The sequence below is a fragment of the Salvelinus sp. IW2-2015 genome, linkage group LG28 (genome assembly GCF_002910315.2).
Source record: "Salvelinus sp. IW2-2015 linkage group LG28, ASM291031v2, whole genome shotgun sequence".
In the NCBI taxonomy this organism is placed as follows: Eukaryota; Metazoa; Chordata; class Actinopteri; order Salmoniformes; family Salmonidae; genus Salvelinus; species Salvelinus sp. IW2-2015.
In genome coordinates this window covers 12,495,362-12,513,602 of record NC_036868.1, presented here as the reverse complement: position 1 = coordinate 12,513,602, position 18,241 = coordinate 12,495,362, and the positions used below count along the sequence as shown (strand labels likewise).

Here is an 18,241-nt window from a genome sequence, read left to right as displayed (position 1 = left end):
ATCTGGATGATCCAGAGGAGGAATGGGAGAAGTCATGTGGTCTGATGAGACAAAAATAGAGCTTTTTGAGGAAGAAGGATGTGTTTGGAGGAAGAAGAAGGATGAGTACAACCCCAAGAACACCATCCCAACGTGAAGCATGGAGCTTGAAACATCATTCTTTGGGATGCTTTTCTGCAGAGGGGACAGGACGACTGCACCGTATTGAGGGGAGGATGGATGGAAGCAATTAGAGGTCGACCGATTAATCGGAATGGCCGATTAATTAGGGCCGATTTCAAGTTTTCATAACAATCGGAAATCGGTAATTTTGGACACCGATTTGGCCGTTTTTTATTTTTTTACACCTTTATTTAACTAACGGCCAGCCTATCACGTCTGTCAGGCTAACTGATGGACAAACAAAACAACAGCCTGCCTAGGCAAACCACTGTCAGGCAAAGCACTGGCCCTGGTCACGTGACCAGAGCTCCAAGGGCTACAGAGGAGGGAGTGGAGAGAGAAGGGAGTGGTTGACATTAGAGGTCGACCAATTAAATCGGAAGGGACGATTAATTAGGGCCGATTTCAGGTTTTCATAACAATCGGAAATCGGTATTTTTGGACACCGATTTGGCCGATTTTTAAATATATTTTTTTACACCTTTATTTAACTAGGCAAGTCAGTTAAGAACACATTCTTATTTTCAATGACGGCCTAGGAACGGTGGGTTAACTGCCTTATTCAGGGGCAGAACGACAGATTTTTACCTTGTCAGCTCAGGGATTCAATCTTGCAACCTTACGGTTAACTAGTCCAACGCTCTAACCACCTGCCTCATGAGGAGCCCGCCTCTTACGCGAATGCAGTAAGAAGCCAAGGTAAGTTGCTAGCTAGCATTAAACTTATCTTATAAAAACAATCAATCAATCATAATCACTAGTTATAACTACACATGGTTGAYGATATTACTAGCGATATCTAGCGTGTCCTGTGTTGCATATAATCGATGCAGTGCACATTCGCGAAAAAGGACTGTCGTTGCTCCAACGTGTACCTAACCATAAACATCAATGCCTTTCTTAAAATCAATACACAGAAGTATATATTTTTAAACCTGCATATTTAGCTAAAAGAAATCCAGGTTAGCAGGCAAAATTAACCAGGTTCAATTGTGTCACTTCTCTTGCGTTCATTGCACGCAGAGTCAGGGTATATGCAACAGTTTGGGCCGCCTGGCTCATTACAAACTAATTTGCCAGAATTTTACATAATTATGACATAACATTGAAGGTTGTGCAATGTAACAGGAATATTTAGACTTATGGATGCCACCCGTTAGATAAAATACGGAATGGTTCCGTATTTCACTGAAAGAATAAACGTTTTGTTTTCGAGATGATAGGTTCCGGATTCGACCATATTAATGACCTAAGGCTCGTATTTCTGTGTGTTATTATGTTATAATTAAGTCTATTATTTGATAGAGCAGTCTGACTGAGCGATGGTAGGCACCAGCAGGCTCGTAAGCATTCATTCAAACAGCAATTTTGTGCGTTTTGCCAGCAACTCTTCACAATGCTTCAATCATTGCGCTGTTTATGACTTCAAGCCTATCAACTCCCGAGATTAGGCTGGTGTAACCGATGTGAAATGGCTAGCTAGTTAGCGGGGTGCGCGCTAATAGCGTTTCAAACGTCACTCGCTCTGAGACTTGGAGTAGTTGTTCCCCTTGCTCTGCATGGGTAACGCTGCTTCGAGGGTGGCTGTTGTCGATGTGTTCCTGGTTAGAGCCCAGGTAGTGGCGAGGAGAGGGATGGAAGCTATACTGTTACACTGGCAATACTAAAGTGCCTATAAGAACATCCAATAGTCAAAGGTATATGAAATACAAATCGTATAGAGAGAAATAGTCCTATAATTCCTATAATAACTACAACCTAAAACTTCTTACCTGGGAATATTGAAGACTCATGTTAAAAGGAACCACCAGCTTTCCTATGTTCTCATGTTCTGAGCAAGGAACTTAAACTTTAGCTTTCTTACACTTTTACTTTCTTCTCCAACATTTTGTTTTGCATTATTTAAACCAAATTGAACATGTTTCATTATTTATTTGAGGCTAAATTGATTTTATTGGTGTATTATATTAAGTTAAAATAAGTGTTCATTCAGTATTGTTGTAATTGTCATTACTACAAATACATTTTAAAAATCGGCTGATTAATCGGCATCGGCTTTTTTTGGTCCTCCAATAATCGGTATCGGTATCGGCGTTGAAAAATCCTAATCGGTCGACCTCTAATTATGATAGGCTATAGGTCAGGCTTATTGGCCACATGCATACGATGCTTACATGTTTCACGTAAAGAGAGCAAGGGTTGAGGAATAGGGAATATTTTTTGTAAACAAATGAGTGGTTTTGGTAACAGAACTTTTCAGTCAGAAACAAGTAAGAAACGAAATGGATGAAATGATGTTGCAGCTTCAGCACGGACAGCGCAATAAACACTTCCTGTGCTGTGGTGCCTTCTCACTGCAGTAGGGAGGAGAGCGAGACAACGTGCGCCAGTCACACAGGCACTCTGTCAGTCTTTGAACACAGTGTGACCATCGGGCTCTTACTTCAGTCATTTGTGTGTCTTAATGATTTAATCAAACAGTGTGGTTCAAGCATCAGACAAGCTCAGTAAATATATAGTTGGTTTTATTCAAACACATAGATTATTCGAAAGAACAGGACGTCTCTCGGTCAACCAAGATTTTTTTGTGGTCGGGGACAGCCCTACTGAGTATACAACACATTAAGAACACCTGCTGTTTCCATGACATAGACTGGCCAGGTGAATTCAGGAGAAAGCTATGATCCCTTATTGATGTCACTTGTTAAATCCACTTCAATCAGTGTAGATGAAGGGGGGAGACAGCTTAAAGAAGGATTTTTAAGCATCGAGACAACTGAAACATGGATTGGGTATGTGTGCCATTCAGAGGGTGAGTGGACAAGACACAAGACTTAAGTGCCGTTGAACAGGGTATGGTAGTAGGTGCCAGGCGCACCAGTTTGTGTCAAGAACTGCAACGCTGCTGGGTTTTTCATGCTCAACAGCCAACTTGACACAACTGTGGGAAGCATTGGAGTCAACATGGGCCAGCATCCCTGTGGAACGCTTTAGACACTGTGTAGAGTCCATGGCCCAATGAATTGAAGCTGTTCTGAAGGAAAAAGGGGGGTGTTCCTAATGTTTGCTACACTCAGTGTATGTCAGTATATTTATAGTTAAAGGCATTGTTACTGGGAGGTCTTTCACCATGTCAAATGACTATCTTCCTGGCAGAGCTTTTTACTTAAAGATCAGATCAGATTACAGCAGCATACTGTAATTATGTTAGGCCTACTGTTCAAAGATGCTGCTGGCTAGTTAGTGTGGCTTGAGTTACAAGTAACATGGCACAGCTATGACTCAGGTTACACTAAGAGAAGTGAACATGGTTCGCACCTACTGCTACTACATCTCACTAGCTAGAGTTACAAAATGAAAGAGTGCAGTTGTATCAGCTTCCTCATATTTCTACTTCCAACAGAAATAGCATGTTTCACCAAGTCTATCTTGGACCATCCAGTCGAGGTCAGCATTTGGCTTTGGGGCAGGTTTAAGCTGCATCGATATGTTACCATTTAAAATGAACCTGGCACATTCGGAACAACACAACTTCCATGACTTCCTGTGGARATGACTTACTTTAAATGACACCTGAGAGCCAAGCAGGCTAATGATTGGCTCTCTATGGCTCTCTGCTGGAGGGGAGGTCTAGGAGAGCCCTGGAGACCTGGCAGGCAAACTCATAATACGTTCATATGGTGGGGCAGTATGGAGGAGAGAAAAGCCTGAACCTCTCTTTCCTCTCTCCTTCTTTCCTTTTTACTCTCTCTCCTGACTCCCTGTCCCCTGGCTACTGCCGTGGCAAGGCGAGGTGAGCTCCACGTTGTCAAATAGCACAGCTAATCTGCTGCCAATTCCCAGAACGTTATCGCCCCCGCCGCCCCCCTCCCAGGGCTCTCCAGTCCAGACACCCTGGATTTCAGCACTCTCTCCCAGCCTTGCACACACACCTCCCCCTCCACTGACACGCCTCCCCCGAGCATTGAAACATTGGGACAGGGACTGCCCTGATCTGAGCAGAGAATGCATTAGGCTATACATTCAGAGCCAACTCCACCATATAATGTAGTTACAATGGTCAAGCATAACTGACCCACATGACCTTAATGGCTCAAAACGGTGCCTGTTGGACTGCATCATATGACTTTCAGACAAGTGACCACAAAACCCAGTAGATTGGGGTGTAATCGCTGTCCACATGCTCTGGTGAGGCTGGAAGGTTAGTCACATGGAGCTTAGGGACAGTGTGTCCTAATGGGTCTCTCTGTACTGCAAAACTCAACCCATTCATTGGAAACCACTTCACAGTGACAAATAGTCATAGAATACTGGTTAATAACCCTTTACACTCGTATCCATAAATACGGGTTGAAAATGGCAGATTTGGGCACTAATAAGCACCTAAATTGGAACGTAGTGGCTTGTCCAGTAACATATTATACATGACGTCAGAGCTCTGGCTCTGCGCTTCACAGCGCTGTATGGGTTTGGACTGACGGCCGTTGGGAACTTGAGCACCACACACAACAAGAAGTTGCCCTCATCCCTCCCGCTAATTGGGTAACTTTTGCAAATGTGAGTGAGGGAAATGCTGTAAATTAAGACAACTCGATGTATTTTGCAAGATGATAAATACCACTTTGATGTCGTACAAGCAAGCCAAACACCCGTTAGTCCAAATGTGCACTTCATATCACCAAATCATAAAAGTCATGGCATATACAGTGTCAATGTTTATGATCACTAGGTTTGATGTACAGTTACAAGATGACATGTTGTCATACTGGGTTGTTCTGAATTGAGTGAGCCTGTGTTTTTTTATTGTGAAGAAATTGACACACCTGACTCCTTTCTATACACACCAACATGATGACCTCTTTCTCTGAATTGCCTTGTGAAAGCCTACCACTGTAAGATTGTGTTTTATAACTTAGCTAGTCATGTTGGCAATATAACAAGCTTTCAAATCATGGATTGCGTAAACAATCATGTGATGGCGGAGGATGCAGGGTTGTGTTCCAAACAAAACAACTACAAGTGTGCTCGCTCTAGTTCCTCAACGGCACAGCTAGGAGAGCTCAATAAAGTATCTTACAGTTGAAGACTCTTTTTTGAGTAATAAAATGCATTGAAATTGCTTAGGAACTGTGCACACTGTGGAGAGGTGTGGTCACTTGGAGACACCAGTTTGTCCTCTCACTCAAACCCTTGTCATTYTTTGGTCTTATGTTGCACCTACCCCACATTTTCCAGGAGAGGTCTTATCATCTTACTGAATGTATCCAGAATATGTTCAGATTTTGTTATCAACAAATCAGCTGAAAATTACATGAATGTAAAATGCACCGTGTAATGTTTGGATTCAGTCTTGTGTCCTCACATTAGGTCTAATAATATTCCCATAATATCCAAACTGGTCCCTTTAAATTGCTACCATGCTTATTTTATTTAACTAGGCAAGTCAGTTAAAAACAAATTCTTATTTACAATGATGGCCTACCCCGGCCAAACTCTAACCCGGACGATGCTGGGCCAATTGTGAGCAGCCCTATGGGACTCCCAATCACGGCCGGTTGTGATACAGCCTGGAATCAAACCAGGGTCTGTAGTGATGCCTCTAGCACTGTGATGCAGTGCCTTAGACCGCTGCGACACTCGGGAGCCCAAATGCACTTCATATTTCTTCTGTAATACAAATGCCAATTTAGCCCTATCAATATAGGCCAATTGTCCCGAGTATAAAGGGTTAAAGTGTRTGCAAATGCGTACGAACACGAACACCCACACAAATGTGCGCACACACACACACACAACACCCGCACGCACACACACAAACAGAGAGCCTGAAGGAACAATAAGGCACGAGCTGGGAGGAGTCAGTGTGTTGACAGGTGAGGGATAGAGCGGTGTGGTCTGGGACATGTGGATGTTCTGCTCCTAAAGCATGGCCTTGGCCTTCACACGCAGCCAGAGGGCACCGCCATGCCAGCTGCAATACACTGTGACCTGCTTATTACCCGCCGCTCTCTGTGTTTACGCATACACACGGCTGTTACATGCACTAAACACAGGCTGCAAACCAACCCAAAGACCACCGAAGGTCACAGTTAACGAGACCCACACTCGTGCTTGGACTTGAATGAACCAGCTAAACAACAGGTTCTGATATACACCTATGTGTCTCTCTCTCTCTCTCTTAATCCCCCAAAAGATGAGAGGATTTGGGGGACAGGGATAGCAAGCTTTGKGACAAAGCCCTGCAGAGATAGGTATGAATGGTGTATGTGTGTGTGTGTGTGTTTTTGTTTCTCCGCTCCAGTGGGTGTGTGTGGGGAGTACAATCAGTAAGCCACAGCTTGGGTGACATGCTTCATTAAACCTCTAATGAAAGGCACCGACCGCTGGCATCCAGCATGTGAGGGCATACCTGTGCCACCGCAGGAGGGGGTGCCAAGAACAGTACCCCCCCGATGCACAGGAAACAGGGACGAAGCATGTCACCCTAACGCCCTTCCTCATTGTCCAAAGCAACAGACATTTTGGAGCTTGCTTTGATTGAGTCAAGACCAGCTCAAAGCTCCTTTTAAGGAAGACAGAAGAGCCAAAAAGGCACGATATTGTTTATGCTTTGGGGCTGAAAAACGGTGCAGGAAAGTTCCCAGATCCGGAGTCCCTGGAGAGATTGATGACCACTGTGTTTTCTCTGATACAGGGGCATAGAGGACTGACTGCATGAAACAGCACTAGACAATCCTTCAAACACAAACAGGGTCTATGTGGGTTAGCAAGCATGCTCACACTGGAGCTGCAGCTATGAGACAAGCTATCCAAACCTGCTTGAATGGAAGCCAGAAACGCTGATGGAGAACAAACTGCATCTGGCAAAATGAATTCTCAATAAGAAACCAGTAAGCAATGTTGTTGATGACTCTTTTCTCAGGAGACTTTCCAAGAACGCCGATTCATTCTCGTGAGAGAATAACATCAACAGCAACAGTCATTTCAGCATGTAATTAAGAAACAGAATATAGCCAGCCGTTGATGGACATTCTCCTGAGAAACCAACAACCACCACGACATTGTGCCTTTCAGTTGTGGCTGCTCATGACTTTCATGAGTGATAATCAGCCTACATTTGTCATTTCAGAACGACCCAGTGTAACCTAATTAGCAGACAAGACTGTGAAGAGACACAACTCCTCCGGGGTTTCAGATGGTTTAGGTCCTCCAGCAGCAGGCTTCTTCCTAGAGAGGGARGAAGAGAACCAGTCCTGATAACATCAAACACAGTGGTACTATCCTATATATGCCAGGTGAGGGGSTTGGCCCATCCATGCCTCTTCCACAATAGAAGGATAAACAGACCCCATACCAGTGATGCCACTCCCCCCAGGCAGCTACATCCCTCTGTCCCTTCCCTCTCTCCCCCTCTCTATTCTCTACTCTCCGCCCATCTGATTTTCCTCCCATAAACTAGATGACATAGTGTAGAGAGCTGCCAGAGAACCTTCTCGCCTGTTGGACTCACAGCCTTTCTCCCAGCCTCCTCACCAGACTGTCTGTGACCTCCAGAGCAGAATCTACCCATCCATCTATCCATTAATCCATCCACCCCGCTGGAACAGGTAAGAACACAATCCTGATGACGATTTGTCTATGGGAATGTCAACTTTCTCTGTAGTAAGGAGAAGAGGGAAAAAGGTAATATAGTTCCAGCTAAACTTGGGCTAAAATGATATCATCTACATTAATTTGAAACTAATAACAATGCATTTTTGGAGGGCTCCAAAAAGTCTCTTAAACGTAATCACCAGGGCCAGCTCTAACAGGAGTTCAAACAGATAAAGAAACTCACAAAAATACATGAAAAGKTATACTTGTCTCGAGAGTAATGATGATTTTCTGATACGCAATAGTGTTATCAAGGCTAAATCCTGAGACAATGGGGAACTGCAGTCTGGGACAAAACAGTATCGAACATAACTGTCCTCCTGTCTAAACATACAAAGTAGTTCACAGCACGAGAGACACACATACGAATCAGAGGCCAGCCATGACCTATCCACAACACACACATTTGCATCTGGCAAAGGCCTGAAATTATTTATTGAAATGAGAGGGTAGTCTGTGGACAGGAAAAGGTTACCACCAACCAACAAACCATATACTGGAGGAAAGAACAGGAATGAAATGACCCATTCTGGCTTGCCTCAGTGCAGAGTTGGGCAGTATCCAGATTTTCATATCATCATACTGTACTTCTCTCACACTGGGATTTACGGTATAACCGGTTTAGTACACAAGGGGGTGCCAAAAACACACAAAAAAAGCACATTGTGCGTCTATTACCAGAATGCTAAAAAGTAGCACAAGTAATAGTGAATTTCCATGGAGGCTGCTAGCTAAATAGGCCAATCTGGCTCACAAAGTTATACATATATAGGTAGGAGCTACCGAATGTCATTTTTGGTGAGTTTGGACATTTACATGTGAACGAGAGACATTGTGCAAATGAACAACGTTTTGATGCATGCTGGTCTGAAGGAACAACAGTACTGTGTACTAAGTCTGTCCCTGACCAAAACAATCTTGGTCAACCGAGTCATCTGTTCTTTTGATTAATCGATTGGTTGAAATTGTACGTGTATTTTTCCATATGTAGACACATCCTATGTATTTTAATCAAATCAACCATATGCACTGAGCTTGTCTGACGCTTTAAGCTCACTGTTTGGTGAAATAATTAAGACACAAATGACTATAGGGGGTCAAACCGCAATTGATTTGATTGTGCCGCGCCGGGCTCAGACTTGCTGCGCTGTGTAAAAAAAAATGACAGCGAGTGATGGTGTGACTAGCACCCATTGTCTCTCTCTCGTCCCTGCTGCAGCGACCACCACAGAACAGTGTTTATCACGCTGTCCGTGGTTCTGAAGCTACAACATAATTACAGCCATTACTGACTGAAAAGTTCTGTTACCGAAATCCCTCATTTGTTTAGGAAAAACGTTCCCTATTCCCTCAACCCTTGCTCTCTTTACCTGACACATGTATGCATCGCATGCACGTGACCAATAGGGCCTGACTTACAGCATATCATAATCACATCAAAAAATTGCTTATAACAAACAAAATGGATGCAGAGGACGTGACAAAGTTTACTGGTTGCTCAGGAGGTAAAGAGGAAGTCAGATGTGTGGAATAAATTTGACTAGTTGTGAAAAATACAGGGAGATAAAGAATAAGAAGGTAAGGAGCAAGCGCTTCGTGCATATTATGTATGCCAAACAGATGCTGTTAGATTACAATATAATTTTTCTGACCGTTTGGAACAATTTAAACACAAAATAAATTATAAGCGTACCAGAGTCTGTTGTAACACTTTTTTGTAAAGCCTTTATTACAGCAAAGACTAAAAACAGTCGCATTCATTTGTGAATGCAATTTCYGAAATGGAACGGTTTATTTATTGTTTATGCTAATTATTCAAGGTTTGCTTTGTTATTTTATTTTGAAACTAAAATGCTTGATTGCATTTCAAATCATGAATGACTCGAATGCTGTGTGATGCCACGAACAAATTAATGATTGATTAATAYAGTAGCCTATAGAAGTATTGAAATATAGGCCTTAGTAAGTTATGCTATTAAGACTAAACAGGATGCGCTCTTAGGCCTACAGCTCAATGGTGGTTATACAATGCTGCTATACTAAGCCTGCTAATGATAATGACATTACTTATTATTATTATAATAATAATGGTAATAATAACAATAAGAAGGGTTATTATTATTATAAATATACATTTTCTGACAATTTGGAACAGTGTAAACAACACTAAATAATAATGCCAGAGGCTGTTCTAACAAAAAACAAAGTGTAAAGCTTTTATTACAGCATAACAAAGATTAAAAACAGACGAATTTGTGAAATTGTTTATCCGACTTGTTATGGTTGCGTGAGGCTTGGTGCTCACAGAATCAGTAGGCTATTTAACAAACATTCAAACAGGCAACAGAAGCAGGATCTGTCTTATTTTTGTAAATACACACTATATGGATGATTTATAAAGCCAGGCACAATTAACAGTTAGGTTATTGATTATAGAACTAATTTAGTTGGGGTTTCCTCTCGCCTCACTTTTCTTAGACAATAAGGCAAGAGCTGTTTTCTCCTCATTCTGCTGCTGCCTCCACCGCATTGCTCTCAACACCAATATGTTGATTAACTTTGCTATTACGCACATAGCAACACATAGCAACACATAGCAACACATAGCAACACATAGCAACACATAGCAACACATAGCAACACATAGCAACACATAGCAACACATAGCAACACATAGCAACAACACAAGGAGATCAAGCTGTAGTAGAGATAACTCATCCAAAGGGCTTTGACTTCTCAAACACGGTAGAACACTAACACAATATGATGGTCCAGCTGTGCATTGACCCCCTGCTCCCGCTTTCTCCTGTTGTGCTATTTACAAACAAACACACTGGCTCAACTGTTCTGGGGAACTACGGTAAACTTCATAATGTCAAATAATGTGACGGGTGAAATGAAGAAGGCAATCTGCTTTATCTCCTAACCTATCTCCTAACCCAAGCCTACCGATAATCACTTCTCATTTCATTGTAATCTAAATGTCAATATTACCTGGTGGAAGAGGCTGATATGAAGAGGATTTTTGTTTAAATAGAACAGACAGTTTTTAGTCGTCCATTCATTGACCACTGTTCACACTGCTGTATGTACTGTGATTGGGTCTGTTTAACATTGGCGGTCACTGTTGCCTGTGGAGGGCACTAACTAATGCCCTCTCCTGGGCCACACAGTGATGTCATCGTGGGATGTTCAGTTTAACGGCCAAGCCTATTGGAAGCCTTCCTCTCCCTGCTTCCACATGACTTATTATCACAGCAACTGTGCCAAGAGAGCAGAACATTTTAAAAACACGAACATTATTGGCATGGGAATGCTTCTGCCAGGCTTCAGAAGGATTTCCTTCTTAGGTTTGATTCGATTTAATGTTCTTCTTTGTTTTTCACCCATTGGCTCCTTAGAACCATGCCAACATTTTTATGAAGAAGAATGGTGTGTTTGGGTTTTAAATCAAAACAACGTCCCTGTAGGGTTTCAATTATGGGTGTGCCGATCTTATCATACTCGTATTCGTAATTACTTTCACTTTCGAGAGGAGCAAACATTTCTCTCCCGACACTTTGCCTATGCCATTAGGATAATCTCCGTGCCTAACATTTGTACAATCAAAATAAACTATCTACATTTGTCATTGTATTATCTAATGATCTGACGCCCAGTAAACGTACCTGGGCTGTAATAAATAATAATAGCGAGCATGGGCTTGGATCACCACATAACGACGTCAGAAATTGAATAATTATACGAACAGACAAAGTTGGCCTACTGCCAAGTTGACAGACAAAAACAACCAAAGTCTAGCTTTGAGGACTACGGATTCTGATTCATACATGATGCTTGGAGAAGTGGAGACTTGTGCTCTGAGATGAGTGACTGAGTGTTTTGTCTGGGGAAATGAGAGCTGAGGGAGAGAGGCTTGTAAACAAATGAAATGATTTAACCTTTATTTAACTAGGCAAGTCAGTTAAGAACAAATTCTTATTTACAATGACGGCCTACCCCGGCCAAACCCGAACGACACTGGGCCAATTGTGCGCCGCCCTATGGGACTCCCAATCACGGCCGATTGTGAGACAGCCTGGAAACGAACCAGGGTCTGTAGTGACGCCTCTAGCACTGAGATGCAGTGCCTTAGACCGCTGTGCCACTCGGGAGCCCAATCCAATCTAATCTAATTCAATCGTTGCAGCAGACTCAACCGATACACTGCACCGTTTCTTGACAGACAGAAGAACTAGCCAATAGTTGTTTAGAGCACACAGCGCTTCACACTACACTGTTTGAGTGAAAGAGAGATGCGTGCTGGCAGCTGTAAAATACTAGTTTACTTTGTCCATGTACTTGTGTGCTGGCACATCCCTAGTTTCAATAACAGCCTCTATTTGTTCAGCATTTCATCATGCTGGGTTCTGGGCCTCCCCTTCAGAAGGCCCTTGTAAGGGTGGGTGAACCCAGGGGGCAGTGAATGAGTAGATGGTGACATGTTTAGTGGTGCCAAGGGAGATGTTATTATTAATGAACCCCCTTGTCTTGACATGAAGGGGGGCAACTCTCATGACCACTCCAGAGCTGGAAGCTCTCAGGCTGGGAGCGCCAGTGAAGTGGCCACTAGTGATCTCCTTAGAACAGCAGGAAATAGCCTATCATTCCTCTCAACCACAATGGAATGTAAACAACAACTCCAACACATGAGAAATGTACGAAAATAATGTTCTATGCAGCATTCTACGAGCTGAGATTTCGTTGTCTGCTATGAGACAGACTGCTCTCTTAGTGTTGTTGGCTCTGTAGCAGAGATCTATAGGAGATCACAGAGCTAGTGATCACAGTGATTAGCCAGGTGCTATAGTGGATAGAGGAAAGGGCCTTAGTCATCACAGATTTATTATCAGGACTCTAGATATTCCTCAGATTCAACATCCCGACACATTAAATCCACACTCTCCTGCTCCCTGCCCATGGCACCCCTCTCCCAGTTCCCCTCCCTCCTCACTGTTGGTGTCCACAGGGTCAGATCAGAAGCATGTTTAAGAGAAGTTTAGGTTTGGCTAGTGTTGAAATGGACTCCACCCATGTGAGATAGCCAAAGGTCAGCCCTAAGAATAACCGCTGGCACATAGCTGGAGCCGGGCAGATAACTGCTGTCAGCAGGTCGTCAGCGGGCCCGGCCACCGCCTCGCCAAATAACTCCCTCCCTCCAGGGAACCAGCAGGGCCCAGGGGAAGAGCTGGGAGAGTGACTCACAGACCCTCACCTTCCCTGGGCATGCCCGTCACTGAGGAGACCCTGTGGGGAGAGAGGAGTCTGGAAGGAGAGATAATGCCTGTCTGGATGGAGTACAGAGAAGTGGGGCTGCTCTGACAATCACAATGCACTGCACATATTCTCGGCACAAAATGGCGGAGAGTTTTACCCACAGTAATCTCCTTAACAGCACCACTTCAGCCACTGAGAGGTTTGAATGGTCACATCACCAGTCAGAAGTGTGCGTTCCGATAAGGGGTGCGATCTCCAGCAGGTTTTATCCTTCCATATTATGCACTGCCTGAGATAACGCAGTGAAGCCAGATCAATAGGACACACCTTATACAACTCCTACTCTTTCCATTGTGTAGTTGTCAGAGACGCAGCAGAGAAGTGGGGACTTCATTTGTCTGTCTAAAGCGGGTGCAGTACATGAAACACATATTCCACATATAATCATCGAATAATCATCCACCTACAGCATCACCACCTTCAGGAACCCTGAAAGTATTCAAATATACCAAAATATACATTTAACCACATTTAAAATTAAGCCAAATACACCCTGAATACCAAACGGAAACATCCTGGGTTACAAACATCACTTCAAACCTAGCTCCTGACTCGATAAGCAACGTATAAACCTCTTAGAGAGAAAAGTACAAAACCGTTCTCCTTTTCAGAAAAAATAGCGGCGCATCCTTCATAATTTCTAATAAGATTGGCCATATCCAGCCAGACGGAAAATATCCTTTATAGAGAGGAATGAATTATGTGAGAAACCTGGAGGTTGGAGTCCATTTTATCATCAATCTATTATCCTCCCCTCTGTGTTGTCTGCCTTGAGATGGCAGAACCATCCAAACACGCCGGACTCAAGAGCAGAATTACTGGAGATAGATCTGTGATAGATTATAAAGCCTGAGGTTATGAGACCCCCAAAGTGAGTGGTGTTTGATTATTATTCCTGTTGTTGGCCATGATGGGTTAGGGGGGAGAAAAATGTGTCCTTCAGTTCAACCCTTTAATTGAACAGTATGTGACTGATCATTTCCTCCTGACTCCGTTCCACAATGTCTTTCTGTTTGTGTCTTCTGCATGCTCACTGACTCAACCTTCTCTGCTGCCCCCAATCCCCAGCTCAGCTCCACCAGACCCCTGGGCACCGGGACCACTCCTGTCACCTCCACCACCTCCCTCCATCACCCACCCCACCACTACACTATCATCTGCACCACCGCTCTGTCCATCTGTCCTGCACTAACCTCCGGCCACCACTAGAGTGCACTCTCGCCCCTTCACTCCCTCTCACTGCCCAGCACCGAGCCCCAGCATGGAGAAGGTGCAGCACACGATGCGCTCGGCCATCCGCAGGGCCTCTATGGTGGTGGATGTGCCCCCCCAGGCCAAGCAGAACTTGCAGGAGCTCTTTGTCAACTTCAGCCTCATCCTCATCTGCCTGCTGCTCATCTACATCATCGTGTTGTTGATGTGAGGGCCTCAGAGGGGCCGGGAGGGGCCAGGCTACAGCCCAACAGGGCCATGACCTCTCAAGAGGGCCAAACACTGGAAGGGGAGGGGAGGAGGGGATTGGGTGGCAAACATGGAGATTATCCTAGTATTTTGTAAACTGGTTTTAAATTGAAAGGAATTTGTGTAGAATAAGATCAGATTCTGTTTTTGTAGAGTTTAATCAATTCTGCCTGATTTTAATGACACAACTAAAATCACTCATTATAACACTATAAAGGTGCAGTGTGTGAGCAGTAGAAGATTGTTGGTCTCAGATGCAGTTTATGTCAGTTGTGTGTCACACACGTCACCCTCCTGTAGGTCTGTCATCCGTGCTCCACATCATGTCACCAGCACAGTGTCTCTGCCACCCCTCACTAGAACGCAACGCCTACAGCCACCTGGCTACACTGGGCTAGTCACACACACACACACACACACACACACACAACACACACACACACACACCACACACACACACACACACACACACAACACAGAACGACACACAGACAGACAATATAAACTTACTGACACTATTAACCCAAGGAAATCAGACTTGTATGTGCATGATGATCATGTGTATGTCTGTGTAAGTGTTCCAGTCTCTCACTCGGCCCGTTTTCCCTCCCAGACCTCTGTAGCTGAACCAACGACCACCACAGCACAGCGAGGGCTAAGCAGAGGGATGTAACGATCCATCAAACCATCTCCATCACTGGTCTTCCTGAGGACACCTCCAGAATTACCCTCTTAACTGAAGAGCTTTGCCCAGAATTGATCCCTCTGCGTGGGGCATTTGCAGCCTCAACCCAGCCTCTCCATGTCGAGTGAAACCATGGACCTGGTCAACAACCGCGGTCTCAACCTGATGCTCAACTTCCTCCTCATCGTCATCATGCTGCTCCTCATGCTTGTCCTGGTCAAACTCATGTAACCTCTGACCTCTGACATACAGTATGACCTTATGGCATAGGTTGAGCAATTCCAGTCCCCAAGGGCCACAGGGTCTGATGGGAGTCCCTCTAGCTCTGATTTGGTCATATAAATACACCATGGCTTCAACTAATTATTATTCAACAGTTCACATCAAAAATCACTGAATAAAGGCCTGTTGGAGGCTGTTGGAGTAGAACTAAACATTGTGAGCTTCTGGAGAGTAGAAAAGAGTTGGGATTCCATGAGATCGTTACAATGGATGGCAAGATTCAAAATATGAATTAACAGGAGAATGAAACTCCACCCACCGATGGTAAAGAAATGAAATAAAGTTGACATGGCATGATCAATAGAACGCCCTCCTTTACGTTTAGTTTACCTCCCTCTAGTGGTAGAATCACCAAACTGCACCACATCTACTTCTGGCCAGGGYACTGAACACAGAGATAAATCCATGCTCTCTGATCCTTATTGTAGAGTTGTGGTTTATATGAGCCATAGAGATCAATCATTTCAAAGCTTTAACGCTCACAGTCACCGACTATTCAAAGCTATTAGGACCAAAGCACATGTTACAACTGACAACTGAAATGTAACTGAAAATGATTAAAGCCATACACCGTCCTTTGCTGTGTGATATGAGTTCTTTATGTAACTGTTGAGTGAAGCCTATAGGTTCCTTCCCTTTGGAGACTCAGGTTGCTCTTAAACTAGTAGTTGATAAGTACAACAGATTCTTGACTCAATAAAAATGGGTACGTACAGCCTAAGCCTGTAAACTTTTCAGTGAGATATATAATGTTGTTGCTACAATATCCTAACATAACTGTGTGCTGTAGTGCAAATGTTTTCGTGTTCAGTAGTAGTAGTTGATTCGTTTGTTTTGGCAGAGTAATGAATAGCTACAGAGTAAATACAGCAAACACCTCCAGCTAAACACAGAGAAGCTCTCTACAGTCTGAAGATGAAACATGCATGACTACTGCAGAACTGTTATAGTGTTGTCTATCTGCAGGCGCTGGCTCCACTTCACACTTTCTTATGTCGCACAGCATTTTGTAAAGAATGTTATAAAATAAAGATAAAATACACAAACTGTAAAGCATTTGTCTGTCTTCATTGAAAATTGTAACGACTTCATTAAAATTATGGAATGCAGGTGCAACTTTTATCTTTGGTCTATAGGAAAAACGTCAACGCCTCAGACGCCCACCAGAGGGCTTCATGCCCTCATATTTAGTCCTACATGAACGTGCACAATTTGGAGGGAAATATTGACCAGCTTTGAGTACAGACTCATCACATATTGTATTGAAAATCTGGCAGGTTAACACCCACAACAACAACCTAAGAGCCTTCAGTTCACTTGACAGAGTCCCCTGACTAGCTGTCTAACAGATACTGTAGCCTACTTCCTTCCAGTTCTCTGCTGCCAGTGACTGGAACGAACTGCAAAAATGTACTGAAGCTGGAGTCTTATATCTCCCTCTCTAACTTTAAGCATCAGCTGTCAGAACGGCTTACCGATCACTGTACATGTACACTGCCAATCTGTAAATAGCACACCCAACTACCTCATCCCCATATTGTTATTTATCTTCTTGCTGTTTTGCACCCCAGTATCTCGACTTGCACATAATCATCTGAACATCTATCACTCCAGTGTTAATGCTAAATTGTAATTATTTCACCTCTATGGCCTATTTATTGCCTTACCTCCCTACTCTTCTACATTTGCACACACTGTACATAGATTTTTCTATTGTGTTATTGACTGTACGTTTGTTTGTGTAACTCTGTGTTGTTGTTTTTGTCGCACTGCTTTGCTTTATCTTGGCCAGGTCGCAGTTGTAAATGAGAACTTGTTCTCAACTGGCCTACCTGGTTAAATAAAGGTGAAATTAAAAAATTAAAAATGTACTTCCTCATCCCCTCCTCTCACCTGGTTGAGCTCGGCCTCCTGACGCAACCTCTCTCTCTGCTGCTGCTCCTGTTGCCAGGCCGACAAGCCCCCACATAGCTCTGTCCCAGGTCCGGGAGGCCGGTACTCCATCTGCTCACTCAGCCACATCTGGGTCCTCACCGCCGGCTGGATGGGGGACCCTCCTACTGCCTGGTGGCCCAGTGGCAGGCCCCTCTGGCTGGGTACCGTCAGCCCGACGCCAGGGTGCTTGGTCTCCGGTAAGGCACTGTAGGTCAGGTCTAAGGTGTTGGGTTTGAGCGGGGATGAGCAGGCAGAGTGAGAGTCTGTCTTAGTACTTAGGGGATATTTGTACCGGGCCTCAGCCCCTGGGGAGCGCAGGTGGAGCCCTTGGGATAGGTAGGGTTCTGTGGGGCGCAGAGGGTCCTGCCTGTAACCATAGAGCATGCCTCTGTCCAGGGAGCCGTGGGGGTCTGTGCGGTATGCTACCCGGCCCACAGGGCTGGACTTCTCCTGGACGCTGAGGCGGGTGAGGGAGGACCAGCGGCGGACGGGCCGGGGGTCCTTCATGTCCAGGGGACTGTCGAGGGGCGAGGGCAGCTGGCAGGAGGACCAGGGGCTGACCCCAGGGCAGAGTACCGTGCTGAGCTTGGTGCCGGAAGAGGGCGAGGGCATGACGTGGGCTGTGGGGATGGCACCCTGGGAGCGCAGTGGCTGGAAGGACAGGGTGGTGCTGGAGCTGGATTGGTCTGAAGGACAGGAGAGAGGGAACGAGAAAGACACTTAGAGAAGCAGAACAGTATGTGTGGA

The 18,241-nt window shown here is 44.4% G+C and overlaps 2 protein-coding genes across 3 annotated transcripts in view; one reads left to right on the top strand and one right to left on the bottom strand.

The window, feature by feature from the left end:
- LOC111954269 (centrosomal protein of 85 kDa-like) overlaps nucleotides 1–18,241 on the bottom strand; it is an 82,034-nt gene that overhangs the window by 25,022 nt on the left and 38,771 nt on the right. For both annotated transcript variants that reach the window (XM_023973859.1, XM_023973858.2), the window contains exon 3: nucleotides 17,453–18,180. In XM_023973859.1, coding sequence (XP_023829627.1) covers nucleotides 17,453–18,180 — 728 coding nt within the window. The remainder of the gene's footprint in view (nucleotides 1–17,452; nucleotides 18,181–18,241) is intronic.
- LOC111954270 (phospholamban-like) lies at nucleotides 7,551–16,612 on the top strand. The gene is made up of 3 exons (XM_023973860.3): nucleotides 7,551–7,769; nucleotides 14,200–14,550; nucleotides 15,206–16,612. Exons 2-3 carry the CDS (start codon nucleotides 14,393–14,395, stop codon nucleotides 15,213–15,215), a joined length of 168 nt encoding a protein of 55 aa, XP_023829628.1. The 5' UTR covers nucleotides 7,551–7,769; nucleotides 14,200–14,392; the 3' UTR covers nucleotides 15,216–16,612.